General features: G+C 32.1%; 1 protein-coding gene across 1 annotated transcript in view; it reads left to right on the top strand.

The window, feature by feature from the left end:
• Positions 1–7,089, top strand: part of LOC145332321 (cytochrome P450 2J4-like) — a 36,775-nt gene extending 29,686 nt beyond the window's left edge. Inside the window, exons 17-23 of the mRNA XM_080177305.1 lie at positions 209–285; positions 607–677; positions 878–977; positions 3,145–3,194; positions 5,645–5,716; positions 6,177–6,220; positions 6,953–7,089. Coding sequence (XP_080033431.1) covers positions 209–285; positions 607–677; positions 878–977; positions 3,145–3,194; positions 5,645–5,716; positions 6,177–6,220; positions 6,953–7,005 — 467 coding nt within the window. The 3' untranslated portion in view covers positions 7,006–7,089. The remainder of the gene's footprint in view (positions 1–208; positions 286–606; positions 678–877; positions 978–3,144; positions 3,195–5,644; positions 5,717–6,176; positions 6,221–6,952) is intronic.
• Positions 7,090–18,801: the final 11,712 nt, after the last annotated feature.

Here is an 18,801-nt window from a genome sequence, read left to right as displayed (position 1 = left end):
TAACGTTTTTTTTATTTTTGGCTTAACAACTTTGGGGACTTAAGTAATTTTTATTAGTTGGTTAATTAAGTTGAGTATTTAAACGTTTCAATCACCAATATTATTCTCCTGAAGAGGTAATTTTGTGTATAACCATTGGGGATGTACATCAATGTATTAGCCATTAACTTATCCCTTTAGATCCCTAGTAATCTATATTTCTTTTCAGGCAAAACGTTTGTATCAATGTCAGATAAGAAGAATCTCCCCTATACAGAAGCTGTTATAAATGAAGTTCTTAGATTTGTAAGTTTCTTTACTAGTGGCGAATTTATCCTATAACTTACTTTGTCTGTAACGCTTTTAAGTAAACGCAAACAACTCGGCTTGTATTCAAGTATTCAAGGCCATTTTTTTGTGAAGTTGTCAAATTCTCAACGAAAATATGAGATAGATTGTAAAGTTTTATGTATTTGAATTTCGCATCTACTCTTAGGTCATGAATAATATGTCTATAGTTAATATTCTAAAGAACATTGACAATTGCTTTTCTATGCTTTGTGTAAGTAATTATTACTATATTGATAAAGGTTTCGTGATTTTTCCCTTAAAATTTTATTATTTCAGTGTAACGTAGTTCCTGTTGTAGCCCCTAGATCCAACACAGATGATATTAAGATCGATAAATACACAGTCAAGTAAGATTATCTATCTATCTATCTATCTATCTATCTATCTATCTATCTATCTATCTATCTATCTATCTATCTATCTATCTATCTATCTATCTATCTATCTATCTATCTATCTATCTATCTATCTATCTATTTATCTATCTATCTATCTATCTATCTATCTATCTATCTATCTATCTATCTATCTATCTATCTATATCTAGGAAGAATACAACTATTATGACCAACACCTATTCTGTACATATGGATGAAGATTATTGGAAGGATCCGAATGTTTTCAGACCAGAAAGGTTCATCAAAAATGTAAGATTTTGTTAGAGAACAAGGATAATTAAGTTCAATAGTAGCGAAGTCTCTAAGAGTATATTAAGTCACTCAAGGATAATAATCATTTCAATATAGTTTTTCTTAGTCAAATAAAAATATTGTCAATAAGCGCAGCAAGTAAGAAATGTCATGATTATGTTCAATTTTTGTTAACCCTTACAGATCGGGCCCCAATTCCCACCTTAATAGATCTATCTCGACTCCTGTTACAGTAAGAGACATAAAACTTTTTTCTGGTGGTTCATGTGTATTTTAGAGAAAATTACTTTTTCTAGTCATAGCGGGCAGACCGCTCCTTAGCCGCTTTTTAGCGGCCAGCCGCTAAATATTAAAACAGCTGTAGAGCGGCCAATTTTGCAGCTAGGATGACCAAATTTTAGGACGAACTTTTATTTTTCATAACAAAAAAATTCCTTTTCTGATCATTGCCGAAAAACGGCAAATAACGGAAACCGCTATTTTCGGCGGTAAAACGGCGGTTGGTGGCGCCAATTAATATTTTTATCTGTTTAATGTTGCTCAAGGATTTACCAAAAAAATTTATAGGTCTCTAGCTGTAATAGAAGCCACGATATTCATGATATATATCTGTAGTAAAAGCCGGACAAAATTCGGTCATAAAGTCGGCCAGGGAGCGGTCAAACGGTCATAACACCACTTTTCTCAGAAGGTCATTGATATCTAAGTATTCACCAAAAAAAATTAGGTTTCTACCTTATACACAAAAGTCATAATGTAGAAATTAAGATTTATTTAGAATTTTTCTAAAGAAGGTGTATCAACTTTTTTTTTATAGCTAGCCGGTTCTTTTAGTAAGTAGTAGATGTAAAATTTTTCATAGAATTCAGATATGTAATCGGTTTTTTTGTAGACCTCTTATTTTTTAAGTAATTTAAGTTTTTTAAAAAAAAGATTAAGTCGATTTTAAGGTACTAAAACGCAACAAAAAAAAGGAAGAAAATTCCATTATGTACAAAAATAGTAAGATCTTTAATTTGACACCTTACCTTTTGAATTTTGTCAAGTAATTATTGAAAAAATTGATTTTTTTAAACCCATGAGAATAAAAACTTTGAACTTAATTTTATCATTTCACAGGTAAAAAAATATGGGTTCATATATACCTTTAGAATCAGAAAAATATTACGAATCCATTGTAAGCAAAATTGAAAAAAAGTAAAAAAATAAAAAATAAACAAATGGCCAATTATATTTTTTGTTCAGGCAACACTTTTGTCATTCCCTTTTTTACCCCCTCTTTACCCCCTCTTTATCCCTTCCCATTTTTATACTCAATTCAAGAATTAAGACGTTGCCTGTATAATATAATATGATATTTTCATATAATTCCTTTTATTGTAGTTTATATACTATATTGTAAACTTTTTTTTTCAATTTTGCTTACAATGGATTCGTAATATTTTTCTGATTCTAAAGGTATATATGAACCCATATTTTTTTACCTGTGAAATGATAAAATTAAGTTCAAAGTTTTTATTCTATCTTACTATTTTTGTTCATAATGGCCATTTTCTTTCTTTTTTTTGTTGCATTTTAGTACGTTAAAATCGACTTATTTTTTTTTTTTTTTAACTTAAATTACTTTAAAAATAAGAGGTCTACAAAAAAACCGATTGCATATCTGAATTCTATGAAAATTTTTACATCTACTACTTACTAAAAGAACCGGCTAGCTATAAAAAAAAAGTTGATACACCTTCTTTGGTGCCATCTAACCGACTTTGACCGGACGCCACGACCGACACAGACCAGATATCCTTATAAGATCAACTCTTGCTGACGTATAATTACTAAACTTAAAAAGTCATGAAGTCACAACTCTCTATCTTACCTCCAAAAAAATGACATTGAAAAAACTAGAGGGGGGGTTCAATATGCCCCCCCCCCCACCCCGATCTGTAAGGGTTAAGAGTTTGGAAGTTTTTTTGCAGATGATCTAGTCCGTCGATCTTTATTACTAAATATTAGTTATTAATTGGATAACTCCTATCCACCCCCTTTACCCCATATATTCCCCTCGTAATGGATAGACGAACTGACCAATAAATGAGGTCCATATTAGCGTATATTATGCAACAATTCATGTCTTTTTTATAACAAACCAAGATATTCAAAATTTTAGGGTCAATATGTTCATGATGAACGGAACATTCCATTTGGTATTGGAAGAAGGTAAGTGTTTCATTTTAAGCAATAACGATTATGTCCAATATAAGCGAAGGTATTTTAATAATAGGCATAATATGCATTGAGACAGAAGGTTGGAAGATAAGAAAGAAAATGAGAAAATATTCTATTCCAAACTTTAATACATATTTACTTTCATATATACAATATATCAATGAAGAATAATAAGTAAACAAGGATGACAACTTCCATAAATAGCGAAGCTTAAAAATTATGATTGTATATTAGGAAAAAAAAATTATAAAGCAGTGTCATATAATAAATATTAATATTGGTAAAATAGGGAAATCATCACACCTTTAATATCACGCAACCTTATAAACATGAAAACTTAATAATCTAGAAATCGATCTAGCACCGCAATTAATAGACAAATCTTAATGAAATTTGATGAAAAAATGTGGAACATGAGCATACTCAATCCCTGATAATCTCAACCGTCAATCCTGAATAGGAATTGAGAAAACCACGAAAACCTAAAAAATCTAGGAATCTATCTAGCACCCCAGTTAATAAAAAAATATTAATAAAAATTGGTGAAAATGTGTAGAATATAAAATTAATTAATCCCTGAAAATTTCATCCCTTTATCTTGAAAAGGAGTTGAGAAAATCACGAAAACGTAAAAATCTAGGAATCGATCTAGCACCCCAAATAACAAACAGACGGACAAAACACTGTATATTTTAGATGGGCATATATAGTGAGAATCTTCACAAAAAATTTTAGCTATCTATCTTGAAAAGGAGCCGAGAAAATCACGTTTCCCCCAATTCATTAATTACGGACAGACGGACGGACGGGCGGACAGACGGACGGACATTGTGAATTATAGAGTAGCTTCGCTACTAAAAAGAGATAGAGATCGTTAGAACCCTACAAAAAAAATTCCACTTTCGGATATGAGTACAATTGCGCACGAATCGCCTAGAAAACCTTTTAACCCCCCTCCACCCCCTGCAAAAAAGTACTGCATAAGGATAATACTCAAAGAGGGGGGAGATTTAACCCTTTACAGTCGGGCCCCTAGCCGCACCTTAATCGGTCGGGGGGGGGGGGGGCGTTCAACGCCCCCCCTAATTATCTCAGTTCCTATTAGAGCTAGAGGGCTAAATTTTTTTGTGCAAGTCCCTTGTTTGATAATGAATTTCCGACCTTTTATAAGTCTAAGTCAATTTTCGCTTCCTTCACCCTTTTATTTAACAACCTTTGTTTTTAGGTCTTTTTTTACTTAAAAATTTCAAACGGCTTTAATTTTTTTATTTTTGAAGCTAGAAGAAAATTTTTTTTCCAGAAAATGTTTAACTTTATGTAAATTTTACATTTGAAATATCAAAATATAAATTTCAGCGGCCGCAGCTGTACTTGGCAGCTGCCAGCCGCCGCAGTCGGCGGTCGGCGGGAAAACGGCGGCGGATCTTCATGAAATTTTAATACGTTATGTAGACATGTCAGAAAAGCTTAAGTTTAAAATTTGAAGTCTCTAAGTCAAAAATTGCGGCCACAGGAGACTTTTAAAGATTTCTGGAGACCTGGAGGATCAGGACCTGCAGGATCATACCTGGAACCTGAAAGTGACTTGAACACCTGTATTTCATATCAGGATGTACTACTAGAGGATTTTTTAGTATTTTGGTATGATAAAATGCTTTGTTTTAGTCAAAAAAATATTGTTGCTCTTTACCTGGATGACCCTGCCAGGTTTGCTGGCATCCTGTGCCCGCCCAGACGGAGATATTCAAAAAATTCCAACTCTCAGTTATGTGTCATACCCATACTTAAAAAGTCAAGCAGTTTGGGCTCTTTATCTTTCACACACAGAAAATGAGATAGAAAAAACCGGATGGGGGGGCGTTCAACGCCCCACCCCCCGACCGTTAAGGGTTAAGTACTCTTAAAATTTTCTTGCAGGGGAAAAGTGTTTATTAAAAGTTTAAAAAATTAAAGATTAAAATATGTGGTACTAGATTTTGAGGGGTATTTAATACCCCCACCTGAAAATTCTTGTCTGTCCATCAGTTTTACTGTCCTTGCCGTTCAATTATTCTTTGTTTCTGTGTTACTATATTGTTGTACTAGCCTCTAGGGGCTTTGCCCCAAGAGGTGATAAAAAAGTTAATATTTATTGTTTTTAGTGAGAGAATGTTGCTATTCTTTCATTCAAAATAAATGCTGGAATAAAAAATAATAAAGGGCAGCCTGTACCAGAGCAAAATAAAAAATAAGGGAGGGATTTTTTTGTTTTTGGGGGGGTTAGGGGTGTCCCACCCCCCAAGAAAATAGCTTAAAACCATCACAGGACCAGTAGGTATAATCCCTGAAAAGTAGAGCCCAATCGGTTCAGCGGTTACTGAGATCTTAAGCTTCAGACGGACAGACGGACAGACATCGTTCTACTTTGTATTATAGATATGCTCATCGTTGTTTATGTATAGAAGATGTCTTGGAGAAGGACTAGCTCGGATGGAAAATTTTCTATTCTTTTCAAATCTTCTGCTAAATTTCAGGTATTTTATAACTTTGGCAGCTCAGCTTTAGAGATAATGAAAAATCACAATTTTTAGGTTTTTTTTGGAATGTGTCAATTTATAGAAGTTTTTTTGAGATTTTGTCAGGCTAGGAGCGAAATATTTTTGCATACCTTTTCTGAGCCTAAAAATTTCAGAGACAAATTACTGGGTATGATACTTTTCAAAGTGGGTCAAATTTTTACACAATTTTTGGTATATGCAACTCCGGTGTATATGCAACTGCACTACTTGAATTTCAAAAAACGACGCGAAAAAAATTCCCTAAACTTGAGAGGGTGGAGTTAACCCTTACTACACTAAGAAAAATTCAAAATATATGAAATATTAGCGGCCAATCTCCTTTATATTCTTGACTATACACACACAAACACACATTCTATTACTTTTATACAAGGATATATATAATTTTCAAATTTAATGTTTTTTTTCTGTTAAGATTTTATCCAGATAAAGAAATGCCAAGCATAGATCCCGTACCAGGTAATAGGATAGATTGATATACATATCTATTAGATGAAAGATTTTTAGAAGATGCAGAACCAGCTTATAGAGCCTAATAAAAAATGACGTCATACTAACAAATTACCAATAATAGGCCAGTACACATTTCACCATTGGTCAATTATTATTCAAACTGGTCTATCATTGATCTTTATTAGGCACTATATGCTGCTTCTTACAAACAGATTTAAATCAGAAATTGGCAGCGAGGCGCATCAGCCGCCTGTAAGCATCAGAAACATCAAACCTTTTACCATTATAAAAGTCTAGAAATCTAGACATGACCCAAATATAACAATCTATCTTTTTTTAAAAAATTCAAGGTATCCAAAAAAGTTTGAGGCTTCGTCGCGGCTAATGCGCGGCTTTCGAGCCTTGATTAAAGTATAGTTAGCTTAATATGGGCCTATTTACATTTTACATGATGCTAAGTGCTTGATAATATAGATGCTTTGCATATTATATTTTACATAATGGTTCTAGGAATCTATTTCAATTGATATGATTGTTATATTGTTCAAAAATATCTAAATAATTGTAAATTATTTTAATTTTACCAAGCTGTTATAGGAATCATCATGCAAAGTATAAAATCAATGGGACAAGTCTAATATGCCTATGTTAAAACTATCCTGTTCGGACCAACTGACGAACCAACCAAATGTATAAAAGCTACGCTTTTAAATAACAAGAAAATTTTAATTATTTCAGGGTTTTCAAATGGACCTGCAGCTTTTTGCACAAGAGTGGAAGAAAGATTTTAAAATAATTAGATTTTTGTTACAAAGTGTATTAAGATGTATATAAAAACAATAAACCATTAGATGTAAATAAATCTATGATTATTCTGTCCAATAAGGTCTTAGTAACGGCTTACCTAGAAAAAAGGGTCTGTTAAAAGTTATATTTTGTCTTGAAAGATCTTGTACCAGTTGGAGCAATCGCTTTGCAACTTTAGTCACGAGGAGGTTTTAGACTATTTTGAGTAGAGTAGACCGATCCGTCAAAGAAAAATGTACCTGAAAAGTTTTGATAGTCTTGAGGGGCCGAAGGCCAGGGCTAATAAAACAGGTGTTAATATTGTTTTTTTTATATTTTATTATTCGTAGAAAATTGTCTGTAATACGATACGATACATGAATTTTCAATTTGGCTCAGAACTGATTTTATTCCAGCAGATTAATTGGTTTGGAAGCCATACTGGAAAGTATATGTGGTTTGCAATTGGGTGTACGCTTATGTGCTTGTGACTAAAGTAAACAAGTATGATAACATCCATTACAGTAAAGCTCTACAACCCTCAACAAACGAAAATTAACATCTGTAAATAAATTCATAAGTCTTAACAAAATCGTGTGAAAATTTGTTGTAAAATCGATTAAATACAGGACACTGTTAAAGGACTTGCTTACATTTTTAAGACTTTACTATTGTGTTGCTTGGCTTATAACATTAAACCTTGTTGTACTAGTCATCAGTATTCTACAACTTTCTGGTAATGATTATAGAGTTGCTACTTATTTAACTGACATAGGAATAGTCATAGTTTTAAATTTATAAAACGCTTCTAGCATCGTTAAATTAACGATAAGAGCTATTCGTTGTGGACGGACGGAATAGCCATAACATTAGAAAACCTATACTTCAACAAGAAGCATTTCCTACTATCTCTTAATTTTCTTTTGATCAATCAAATGGAACTAGAAAGAAATTTTCCCAATAATTAAGAACAAAGACCAAGATTTTCAAAAAAAAAATACTTTCATGAAGTATTATTAGCTTCTAGAGGCTACTATTGCTATTATATAAAGTAGTAAGGATTTTTGTCAGTACCTTAAGATTCGATAACTACTAAACTGATTGTATATCCCATTTTTGGTAAGATTCACATAGGTCCTGTGCAGTGGTTTTAAGCTATTTTTCTTCCCATCCCTAACTATTCTAATACAGAACCCCGTAGATGCTAGGGGCGCATCCGCTAGTTCATATTATATAAAGTAGTTAGGATTTTTGTCTATAGCCTAAGAGTTTGATAACAACTGAACCGAATGAGTTTCACATTTTGGGAAAGTATCACATATATCCCGGGATGGTTTTATGCTATTTTTGCTCATCCCTAACCATTCTAATATAGAGACCTTATAAGACAGTAATGCATTCGCTATTATAAAATAAAGCAAAGGGCAACAAAACTGGAATTAATCTTATACTTTTTCATATTATTATCCGTGGAAAGCTGTTTATAATACGATGCGACAAATAACTATTCCAATAGTTTGTCTCTTCCCATTATTATAAAAAGGTTATAAGATCTAAAGTAAAAGATATTTTTGTTTGAAACAAGGACGACAACATCCATAAAAGCGAAGCTCTAAAATGGTATGACAGACAAACATAAACCCTTGTAGAGTGTTAGAACCGAATATAATAATAGTTATTTCTCGTATCGTATTATAAACGGCTTTCCGCGGATATAAAATGTAATATATATTCGATATATTCGTAGAAAACTGGATATAATACGATGCTAGACATATTTTTTTTTCTTATGGATGAGAACCGGTTCCTATCCACCGGATTCGAATGAATACGAGAAATATATTTAAAGTTTTGACAAAATTATACGTAAATTTGTTGTAAAACTTCTTAAATACAGAATTCTGTTTAAGGACAATGTTTTAGAACTTGATTATAGAGATGCTTTGCAAATAATATTGCACCTTATTGTAATAGGAATCAGTACTCCAACAATCAGATCAATCGGATGATCATATCATGATTATATAAAAATTGTTGTTAAAAAAAGTGAAAAATCAATATGTTTAAAATGGGCATACGGACATTTTGGTAATGCCAATAGAGTTGCTACGCTTTCTAAATAGTAACTACTACAGGAATCACCATGCAAAGTTTGAAATCGATAGGACAATTATAACATGCCTAAATTAATGAAAAGAGCTATCCGTTAGGTTCGGACGTACGGACGAACCGACCCTAATTATAGAAATAATTATAATAATAATATTAAAGGAGATGCAATAGGATATCAAAATATAAAAGTTATTTTTACATTTTATTCACAAAGAATATAGAACTTGTATCAGTTTAAATAAGAATTTTAATAAGACAGAAAAAGAATCCTTATTTGAATTGAAAGTGTGTTTGTTTTGTCCGTACTAAAAAATCTCACTCACGACAACAATGGGTTAATGGCTGGATAGTTGGGATAGGATAATGACCGATAATCTACGTACATCCAAATGATGATACACAAAATTTACCGTTATGTAGATTACAATTAGTGGTTGAAACATTTGGACACTCAACCTAATGAATTAACTTATCAAAATTCAATAAATGTCCCCAAAGTTGTTAAACCAACGAATAAGAAAATGTTACTATAAAACTTTGGGGAATAGAGTAATAAACAGCCCAATGACCCCTCCCTCCCTTGCTCGATAGACACTTTGACAAAAAAAGCACCATAAAAAATAGATAATACGAAAAAAATGAAATAAAATTATTTTTCATTTATGTGTTTTCTACATATAATAAAATTTCGAACTGACTTTTATAATATGATTACAAGTTCAATACACTTAATAATCCATTCTCTCTTTTAACTAAAATATCGTTCTTATATTACGTAATTTATACTGAGCTAATTTCCATAATGAAAGTCAAACAAAGGTTTCAACCATTTCCGAAAATAGTGTTTTATATAATAACAGGGAAAGTTATGTCCATAATATAACAAGGTTGACAATATCCATAAAAGCGAAGTTCTGAAACGGTAGGACAAACGGACATTATCACTCGTATAGTATCAGAACTGAATAATCAGAATATAAATGTGTAAGAGTCGAAGCAAAATTGTAAGTAAATTTGTTAAAAAAAATGCTTGATTTAGGATATTGTTTATGGACATACTTACATTTTTAGAACTTGATTATAGAGTTGCTTAACATATCATATTGTACTTTGTTGTCCTAGGCACCAAATATTAAAAATCAGATCAGCCGGAGTGGATACAAAACCGCGACAATAATTAGATAATTAGATCAAATAAAAATTCAATAACAAAATTTGAAAAATCAACATGTTTAAAATGGACGTACGGAATTCTGGTAATGATTATAGAGTTGATACGCTTTCTAAATTAACGAAAAAAGCTATCCGTCTCGGACGTACGGACGGACCTACCCTAATTATAGAAAAGCTTCGCTTTTAATAATGTAACAATGATAATCAGGCTACTTTAAGGTCATATTTATGTTTATTTATGTTTAATCGTCTCAGAAATAACCATTGCAAATATAAAATTGAAATCCAAATGGTTTCATGTAAAGATTGGAAGCTCTTTATCTTGCCTATAAAAAATGACGTCATACAAAACAAATGACCAGTGATAGTCCAATACACAGTATAAATTACCAATGGCTGGCCAGTATACATTTTAATTGACCAATGGTAGCCAATATGACGTCATCTTTTTATACGACTATAAAAAGCTTCTCAAAAATTATGTTAACATAGATATACAAGTTGATAAGCCTTTCAAGATCATACCTCATCATTTAAGGAATCCTTATGCAAGATTTGAACTTGGTAAGAATATTCTAATTGTAATAAATCTACTATCCAGACTTAAATATAAATATAAAAGAGTTAACAATGTGTATATAATAAAACTGCCAAGTCTCTGTGTAATAATTCAAAATTATGGCTTCATATAATATTAGGTTGAAACACACATAATGATAGTTCATCAACCATAACCATGGAGGGAGGGGACGTTTGATTGTAAATCATTCTGGTACCCAAAGTTTTATAAACGCAATATCTTATTCGCTCAAAATATTGGATAATTTTATTAGATGAATATTGTTTCTTCAGGCAAGTAACGTGCAAACTTGTAAAATATTAATTTGTATCAAAAGAGAGGGTATTTTATTTTATCAGTTTTCAATAGAATAGATAATGCTAAAAAAACTTTTTGACATATTTTAAAACAATACCATATATAAGGCAATTTTTAGTTGTTTGCGCCTTTTTGTATGCTGTGCACTTCTTAGTATTTTAGTATTTTTAGTGCTTTAATATTTTAAATTTCTTGCAAACCTAAGGATGAAACAAGGATGACAACATCCATAAAAGCGAAGCACTGAAACGGTAGGACAAACGGACATTAACACTTGTATAGTATCTGAACTCAAAAATCGAAACATAAATGTATAAATGTCGAATCAAAATTGTAGGTAAATTTGTTGAAAAACTGCGTAAAAACAGGATAATGTTTATGGACATACTTACATTTTTGGACTTGATTATAGAGTTGCTTCGCTTATAATATTGTTCTTTGTTGTCCCAGGAATCAATATACCAAAAATCAGATCAAACGGATAATTAAAACACTTGAAAATTTGTTGTTAAAAAAGTAGAAAAATCAACATGTTTGAAATGGACGTACGGACATTCTGGAAATGATTATAGAGTTGCTACGCTTTCTAAATCGTACCCAACTACTACAGGAATCATCATGCAAAGTTTGAAATCGATAGGACAATTCTAACATGCCTAAATTAACGAATAAAAGCTATCTATCTCGGACGGACGGACGTACGGACGGACGGACGGACCTACCCTAATTATAGAAAAGCTTCGCTTTTAAAAAGAGAAAAGGGGTGAAACAACCTGCCATCTACTTTTAGCTTCCCTAAAAAGTAGAAATTCATTGGTTTGGTCCAGTTATTAGATATATAGTATAGATGTACATAAAAATAACTACCAGCCTCCCTTTTCCAAGGACCTTTGGGATAGAAACATACAGTTATTTAACCCCTTCCTTAACCCCTTAACCCCTACAAAAGATAATAAAGGTGAGGGAGGGGGGGGGGGGGTACAAAGCTCCAATTCATAATTAAAGAACTTTGTCGAACATAAAATTATACGAGTCTGTGCAACTTTTGTATTAACCTGGAATTTTCCTTACAATATTAGTGGATATAATTCTATATTTATGCACTTTAGCACAACTGCTCTACAACAAGAATTGTTCTGTATTGCTGATTATACTGTGGTTGATGGTAATTAGTAGCAAATCTACTCTATAATTCGAATTGCCTGTATGTCCGTCTGAAACTTGATTTTACTCAGCTCCTATTTAAGGTTTTTGGCTTAAGATTTCAAATACTAATGATCTGATAGAGACTATTTTTTGGGGGGAATCTTCAAATATGTCCTGGGATGATTTTAGGCTATTTTTCTGTCCCCCTTCTTACACCTTTAAATAAAGCAGTCACAAGTTCTATTATAAAATATTTCTAGAGGTTAGACCGCTTTAAGACAGCTTTTTATTAGCTCATGTGATTCCCAACTGATTTCCACATTTGTAATTATTTTTGCGGGTAATTTTTCTATAGTTGAGAGGGAAAATAGCTTCATTTGTGTATTTTACCAATATTTGCGGGGTTTTTTTTGGTATCAAAATATAATTTCCAAATTAATAACACATTCTTTTTTGATACGTTTGTGCTTTGCTACTTTTTTATGTTGTCATCCTTGATTTTCTTTTTAACAAGTAAAAATATGTATAACTTATTGAGTAAACGAACGAATTTGCCGTTTACAAGTAATGTGCTGCCTCCCTATATATTGGTTTTCTTTGGTACCTTTTTTCATGGATGCTGTCATCCTTGTTTTATATTTCTCTTACTCTCAAGATGTTTTGTTTTAATTTTGTTAATGAAAGATGCGGCTCAAGTTATTTGTATTTATAATCCTATAAGTCTTCGGAACTTTTGTATTAATTAGTTAGATAGATGGAACAGGATGTTTGTTGCAAAGGATCTCAATAACTAGATTTGTGATAGGTTATTACTGATTAATGGATAATTTAGTAAAGATCTAATGTTTTCTAAATTATATAATATTTTATATTTTATGTACAATCAAAAAAGCTAATTGTTTTGTATTATTTTGATCTTATTATGAAAACAATGCTACTATGCCCGAATTTTACAAATTAAATTCTTATTCCTAACTCTGCAAGCATGATTCTACAGGTGTCATAGTATATTTTCGATATTTTTTTCAAAAATTTTAAACTGCTTTCCGCGGATATAGAATGTACAATTATAAGATTAAAACCAGTTTTTTTAGCCCCGAGATGCCGAAGGCACGGGCTAAAAAAACTGGTTTTAATCTTATGATTGTACATTTCTATATTCCTAAAAAACTGGATATAATACGATGCTAGAGATAGTTTTTTCGTATGGATGAGAACCGGTTCCTATCCACCGGATTCGAATGAATACGAGAAAAACAGTTTAAGAGGACTTCTCTGTTTTGGAAATAAAACACAAAAATAAAATAAAATTTAATCTATTCTGACATTGTTAATTACATAAAGTGTTTAATTATGATAAAAGATCTTTGAGACAAAGGGATTACCTTAAAACTGGATTCTACAACTAATTCCTATTTGAGTATCACACCACAAATTCTGCCTTTGTTAGCTTGTTACATGTAACTTAATATAAATTCTTTTTGGATATAGGAAGGGAGAGTACATTAGTCTGTAAATTATTATGCTACCCAAAGTTTTTTAAAGAACATTGTCTAATTCGTGTTCTTAAAAACTTTTTATTAATCTTGATTAGTTGGTTTAAAACTAATGCTATCCAAACTTTTCAAGCATTTGGGATGCTAATCAATTCATCTTAAATTGTCCTATCCCTAAACGTCCCTGCTCTTAATATCTTGCAGTTGAAATAATAAACAGTCTGGATTTAGAATTAGATATTTTGACTGACCTTAGTTGTGCAGATTTGATTAATGTCCAGGGATAAGACAATGGTCAATAAATTAGATTAACTTTATTAGTGAAAAAGTTTTGATAATAGAGGTTTGTACTAGGGTTGGGCCGGATATCCGGTTTGGCCGGATATCCGGCCATTTTCAATATCCGGCCGGATACCGGATATTGAAACTATCCGGCCGGATATCCGGCTCTATAATTTTTTATACTTTACACCAAAAATCTCTGCTTTTTAAAATTTTAAATGGCTATAATTTTCTTATTATTGAAGCTAGAAGAACATTTTTTTCTGAACAAGTTTAACTTTATGTAAATTTATATAAGACTTCTGAAGAAATTTTTTTTGCTACTTTAGTATCTGGTAATTTGGCCGGATAACCGGATATTTGGTCGGTTACTGGATATCCGGCGTTTGAAATCAGCCGGATATCCGGTATCCGGCCAAAAAAGTATCCGGCCCAACCCTAGTTTGTACAACCCAATCATGAGTAGGTAATCCTTTTCAGTCTAACAATGAGTGACAAATAATATTTTTCTAACCTTGGGGAGGAGTACAATTTAAATACCAATGTCTACTCCCTCTCTGGTGATTGTCTGTCAGTCTGTTTATCTGTAACTCTATGGGCTGCTATTGAAGATAGAGGGCTGAGATTTTTTAAAGAAAATTCCCTCTATCAATGAGCAAGCATACAGTATATAATTTTCTTGGTCCGTGGGTCAATCAGTCACGCCATAAAAATACTAAAACATAGAAAAAAATATTTTTAAAAAATTCATTCCAATAAATTTGGTAAATTTTTTTTCATTCTTTTCGTCAGTAAAGTATTTAGTCAAAAAAAGCTAGTTTTTAAACCAGCGTTACTAGTAGTTTGTTAACTATGGATACTAGATAGTCCCAGGGAGGAAGGGGACATTGGACTCTTTATAAAACTAGTCCCCAAAATAACATATTAACGCTTCTCATATGTTGGCTTTACAACTTTAGGGGCTTTTATTAAATTTGATTGGTTGTTTCATTAAGTTGAGAGTCAAAACGTTACAACCACTAATTGTAATCTACAGAAGGGGTAAATTTGTGTATTATCATTGGGAATGCACATAAATTTATCGGCCATTGTCTTATACCTTTAGATCCCTGAAATAGCCCCAAGGCAAAGAATGTAACTTTCATCCCTTTCATATTTTAATTAAGATAATGAACAGAAAATCCTTTATTTTAAGGCCAAGGTTATATACATATAAATTTAAGCTAAAAACTGAACAAAATTGGGGACAAAATGGGTATTTTTTAAAAAAGGGGGGGGGACTATTTTATAAATGGATGTAGAATTGTTGTTGTAGGTTGCTATTTCCCTGTCATTTATTGGTCAGTTCGTCCATTTAGTAGGTGGGGATGGAAGGGGATGAAGGGAGTTGAAAGGGGAATTCGTTATTTTAGCCCACAGCGTGTTTCACTTTTTTTGAAAACATGAAAATCTGTTGTAAGATTTAACCAATAATAAATACATTGTTTTAGACGCTATGTGGCGGGGAAAATGCCCTAAATGTCCCTTTTGATTCGCATGCCCATGTTAAAAATGTTGGAAAACGTTTTAAAAAGTATCCAAACATACTTCAATGACGCCTTGACTAAATATTTTGATTTCATAATAAGTTAAGTTTTGGGATTTCCAAAGTTAAAAAGATCTATCATACAGCAGGATATACTAGTTTTTTTTACAAAATATAAATTACAATTAATCTCAAAGAAATTAATTAAATTTGTGTGTTATGTTTTCTTTTAAAAAATATTTAGCTTTATTCTTACGAAACAAATTAATTTAATTGCTTATGACTAAGTTAATATAATTTCAATTTTTTCTTTAGAACTTAAAAATTCAACTACAATGTTTTCTTTAGAACATATCAAGGATGACAACATCCTCGAAGCGAAGCTCATAAATTATGAATGGATATTAAAAATATAGGAATCAATCTAGCACCACGATTAATATACAAATCTTAATAAAACTTCATGGAAATATGTAGAATATAAGCATATTTAATCCCTGATAATTTCAGCAGCCAATCCTGAATAGGAATCGTGAAAATTACAAAAACCTAAAATCGAATCGATCTAGCACCCAAATTAATAGACAAATCTTAATACAACTTAACCCTTACAGATCGGGCCCCTATTCCCACCTTAATAGATCGGGGGGGGGGGGGTCATATTGACCCCCCCCTCTATCTCGGCTTCTGTTAGAGATAAAGACGTAAAAATTTTTTCTGGTGGTTCATGTGTATTTTTAGAGAAAATTACATTTTCTAGTCATAGCGGTCAGGCCGCTCCTTAGCCGCTTTTTAGCGGCCAGCCGCTAAATTTTAAAACAGCTGTAGAGCGGCCAATTTTGCAGCTAGGATGACCAAATTTTAGGACGAACTTTTATTTTTCATAACAAAAAAATTACTTTTTCTGATCATCGCCGAAAAACGGCAAATAACGGAAACCGCCATTTTGGCGGTTACGGCGGTAAAACGGCGGTTGGCGGCGCCAATTAATATTTTTATCTGTTTATTGTTGCTCAAGAATTTACCAAAAAAATTTATAGGTCTCTAGCTGTAATTGAAGCCACGATATTCATGATATATGTCTGTAGTAAAATCCGGACAAAAATTGGTCATAAAGTCGGTCAGGGTGCGGTCAAACGGTCATAACACCACTTTTCTCATAAGGTCATTGATATATCAGTATTCACAAAAAAAATTTTAGGTTTCTACCTTATACACAAAAGTCATAATGTAGAAATTAAGATTTATTTAGATTTTTTTTAAATTTTGGTGCTACCCAACCGACTTTGACCGGACACCACGACCGACACAGACCAGATATCCTAATAAAATCAACTCTTGCCGACGCATAATTACTAAACTTAAAAAGTCATGAAGTCATAGCTCTCCATCTTACCTACAAAAAAATGACATTGAAAAACTAGAGGAGGGGGTCAATATGACCCCCCCCCGGGGCCCCCCCCCCCCCCCAATCTGTAAGGGTTAAAATTGATTAGTTCCTGGAAATTTCAGCCCTCTTTCTTGAAAAGGAACTGAGAAAATCAAGAAAACTTGAAAATCTTGGAATCGAACTAGCACCCCAAATAACCGACACATGAACAAAACAATGTATAGATTAGATGGGCATATAACATAGGAATCTTCACTAAAAAAATCAGCTGTCTATCTTTTATAGAAGCCGAGTAATTCGAAAACGTTTCAGACATAAATACATACGGACATTTCAAATTATAGAGTAGCTTCGCTACAAAAAATTTAAAATTGTAGTGAATATGTTTTATGATCTCTACGTATCAATCATATATATATAATATTTGTCATGAACAGTAGAAGAATCGGTGATTTCTATGTTTCCCCAAAAGTTGTTATCGAGCACTGCCCCCCCCCCCCTATATTTTGATAAAAATTGAAAAATTGGAAAGGGATAGTTTTTGTCTAACTCTGATGGGTGGCCTAACCCTACCCTCCGGGTCACCAAGTACCCCATATAACCTAACCTAAATGACCTGCATCAATAAAGGATATTTCTTCAAACCAACCAACTCCACCCTTATTTTTTTAAAATCTAAAACAAGGATAACAACATCCATTGAAGCGTAGCTCTGTAAAGGTAAGACAGACGAGCATGAACACTTCTAGATTGTCAGAACTAAAAAACCAGAATATAAATGTTGTAATAGGAATCAGAATTAGATAAATAGGATATTTATATCACATAAAAAGTGTTGTTTAAAAGGTTAGAAACTTTTCAAAATGGACGTACGGACTTTCTAGTCACGATTATAGAGTTGCTACGTTTTCTAAATCGTACCTATTTGCCATAGGAATTTCCATATATAATTTAAAATCGAAAGAACAATTCTAACATGTCTAAATTAACGATAGAGCTCATCGTTCTGGACGGACAGACGTACGGACGTGACGACCATAAGTCTGGAAGAGCTTCGCCTTTTTTTTTAATAAGGTGAGTGATTTGAGTGCTCAACTCGGCAGTTTGAGGGAATATGTAACAAAATCACACATGTGTTTATAATTATTTTGAAAATGACATATTATGTCGACAGGGAAAAGGTATGGTTTATATTTAAAGGATTAAAAGGGGAATATCAAAATTAAACAATCAAACGTTGCATATCATAAGTTGCAAGTTATTTTTATAGAATTTAAAGGATTATAACGTCGCAATGTAGGTAAAACTTCTTCTCTCTGTTGTTCTTACTACCTTTCTTTTTTAAAAATATCTTTTTCATTGTAATTAACTTTCTATAACTCACTTTGTCCGTTTGTCAATCAATAATTTTTCAGTGTTGTCATAATTTTTTTGGAGTAGCCGACCTTAAAGTACTAATTTAATAATAAAATAATTAGGAGATGGGATTAAATAGAATAAAATGATAATATCTATATTATTTAGACTTCATAAAACAAAATTGTTAAAGGTTTATACAGTAAATCCTCATAATAAAGTAACAAGATGTCTTTTTTTTTCTGTCTGTTTGTACCAAAGGATCTCTCTAACCACTAAATTAATAGAGTTCTCCTTTAGAAATATAGAAGAAGTTTGGTGAAGTTTAACTAATCCCTAGTCCCTGCAGTCACCCATGTTTAAAGATAAAATGACACAGTTAGTTAAATCTTAGTTTCAAACATATTTTCTTATTAATAACTTGTTATAACAATTGAGTGATAG

Source organism: Acartia tonsa, chromosome 11 (genome assembly GCF_053477335.1).
Source record: "Acartia tonsa isolate MP-2025a chromosome 11, ASM5347733v1, whole genome shotgun sequence".
Taxonomy (NCBI): Eukaryota; Metazoa; Arthropoda; class Copepoda; order Calanoida; family Acartiidae; genus Acartia; species Acartia tonsa.
Note: the sequence above shows the minus strand (reverse complement) of the source record. Positions and strands in the feature narration are given on the sequence as shown.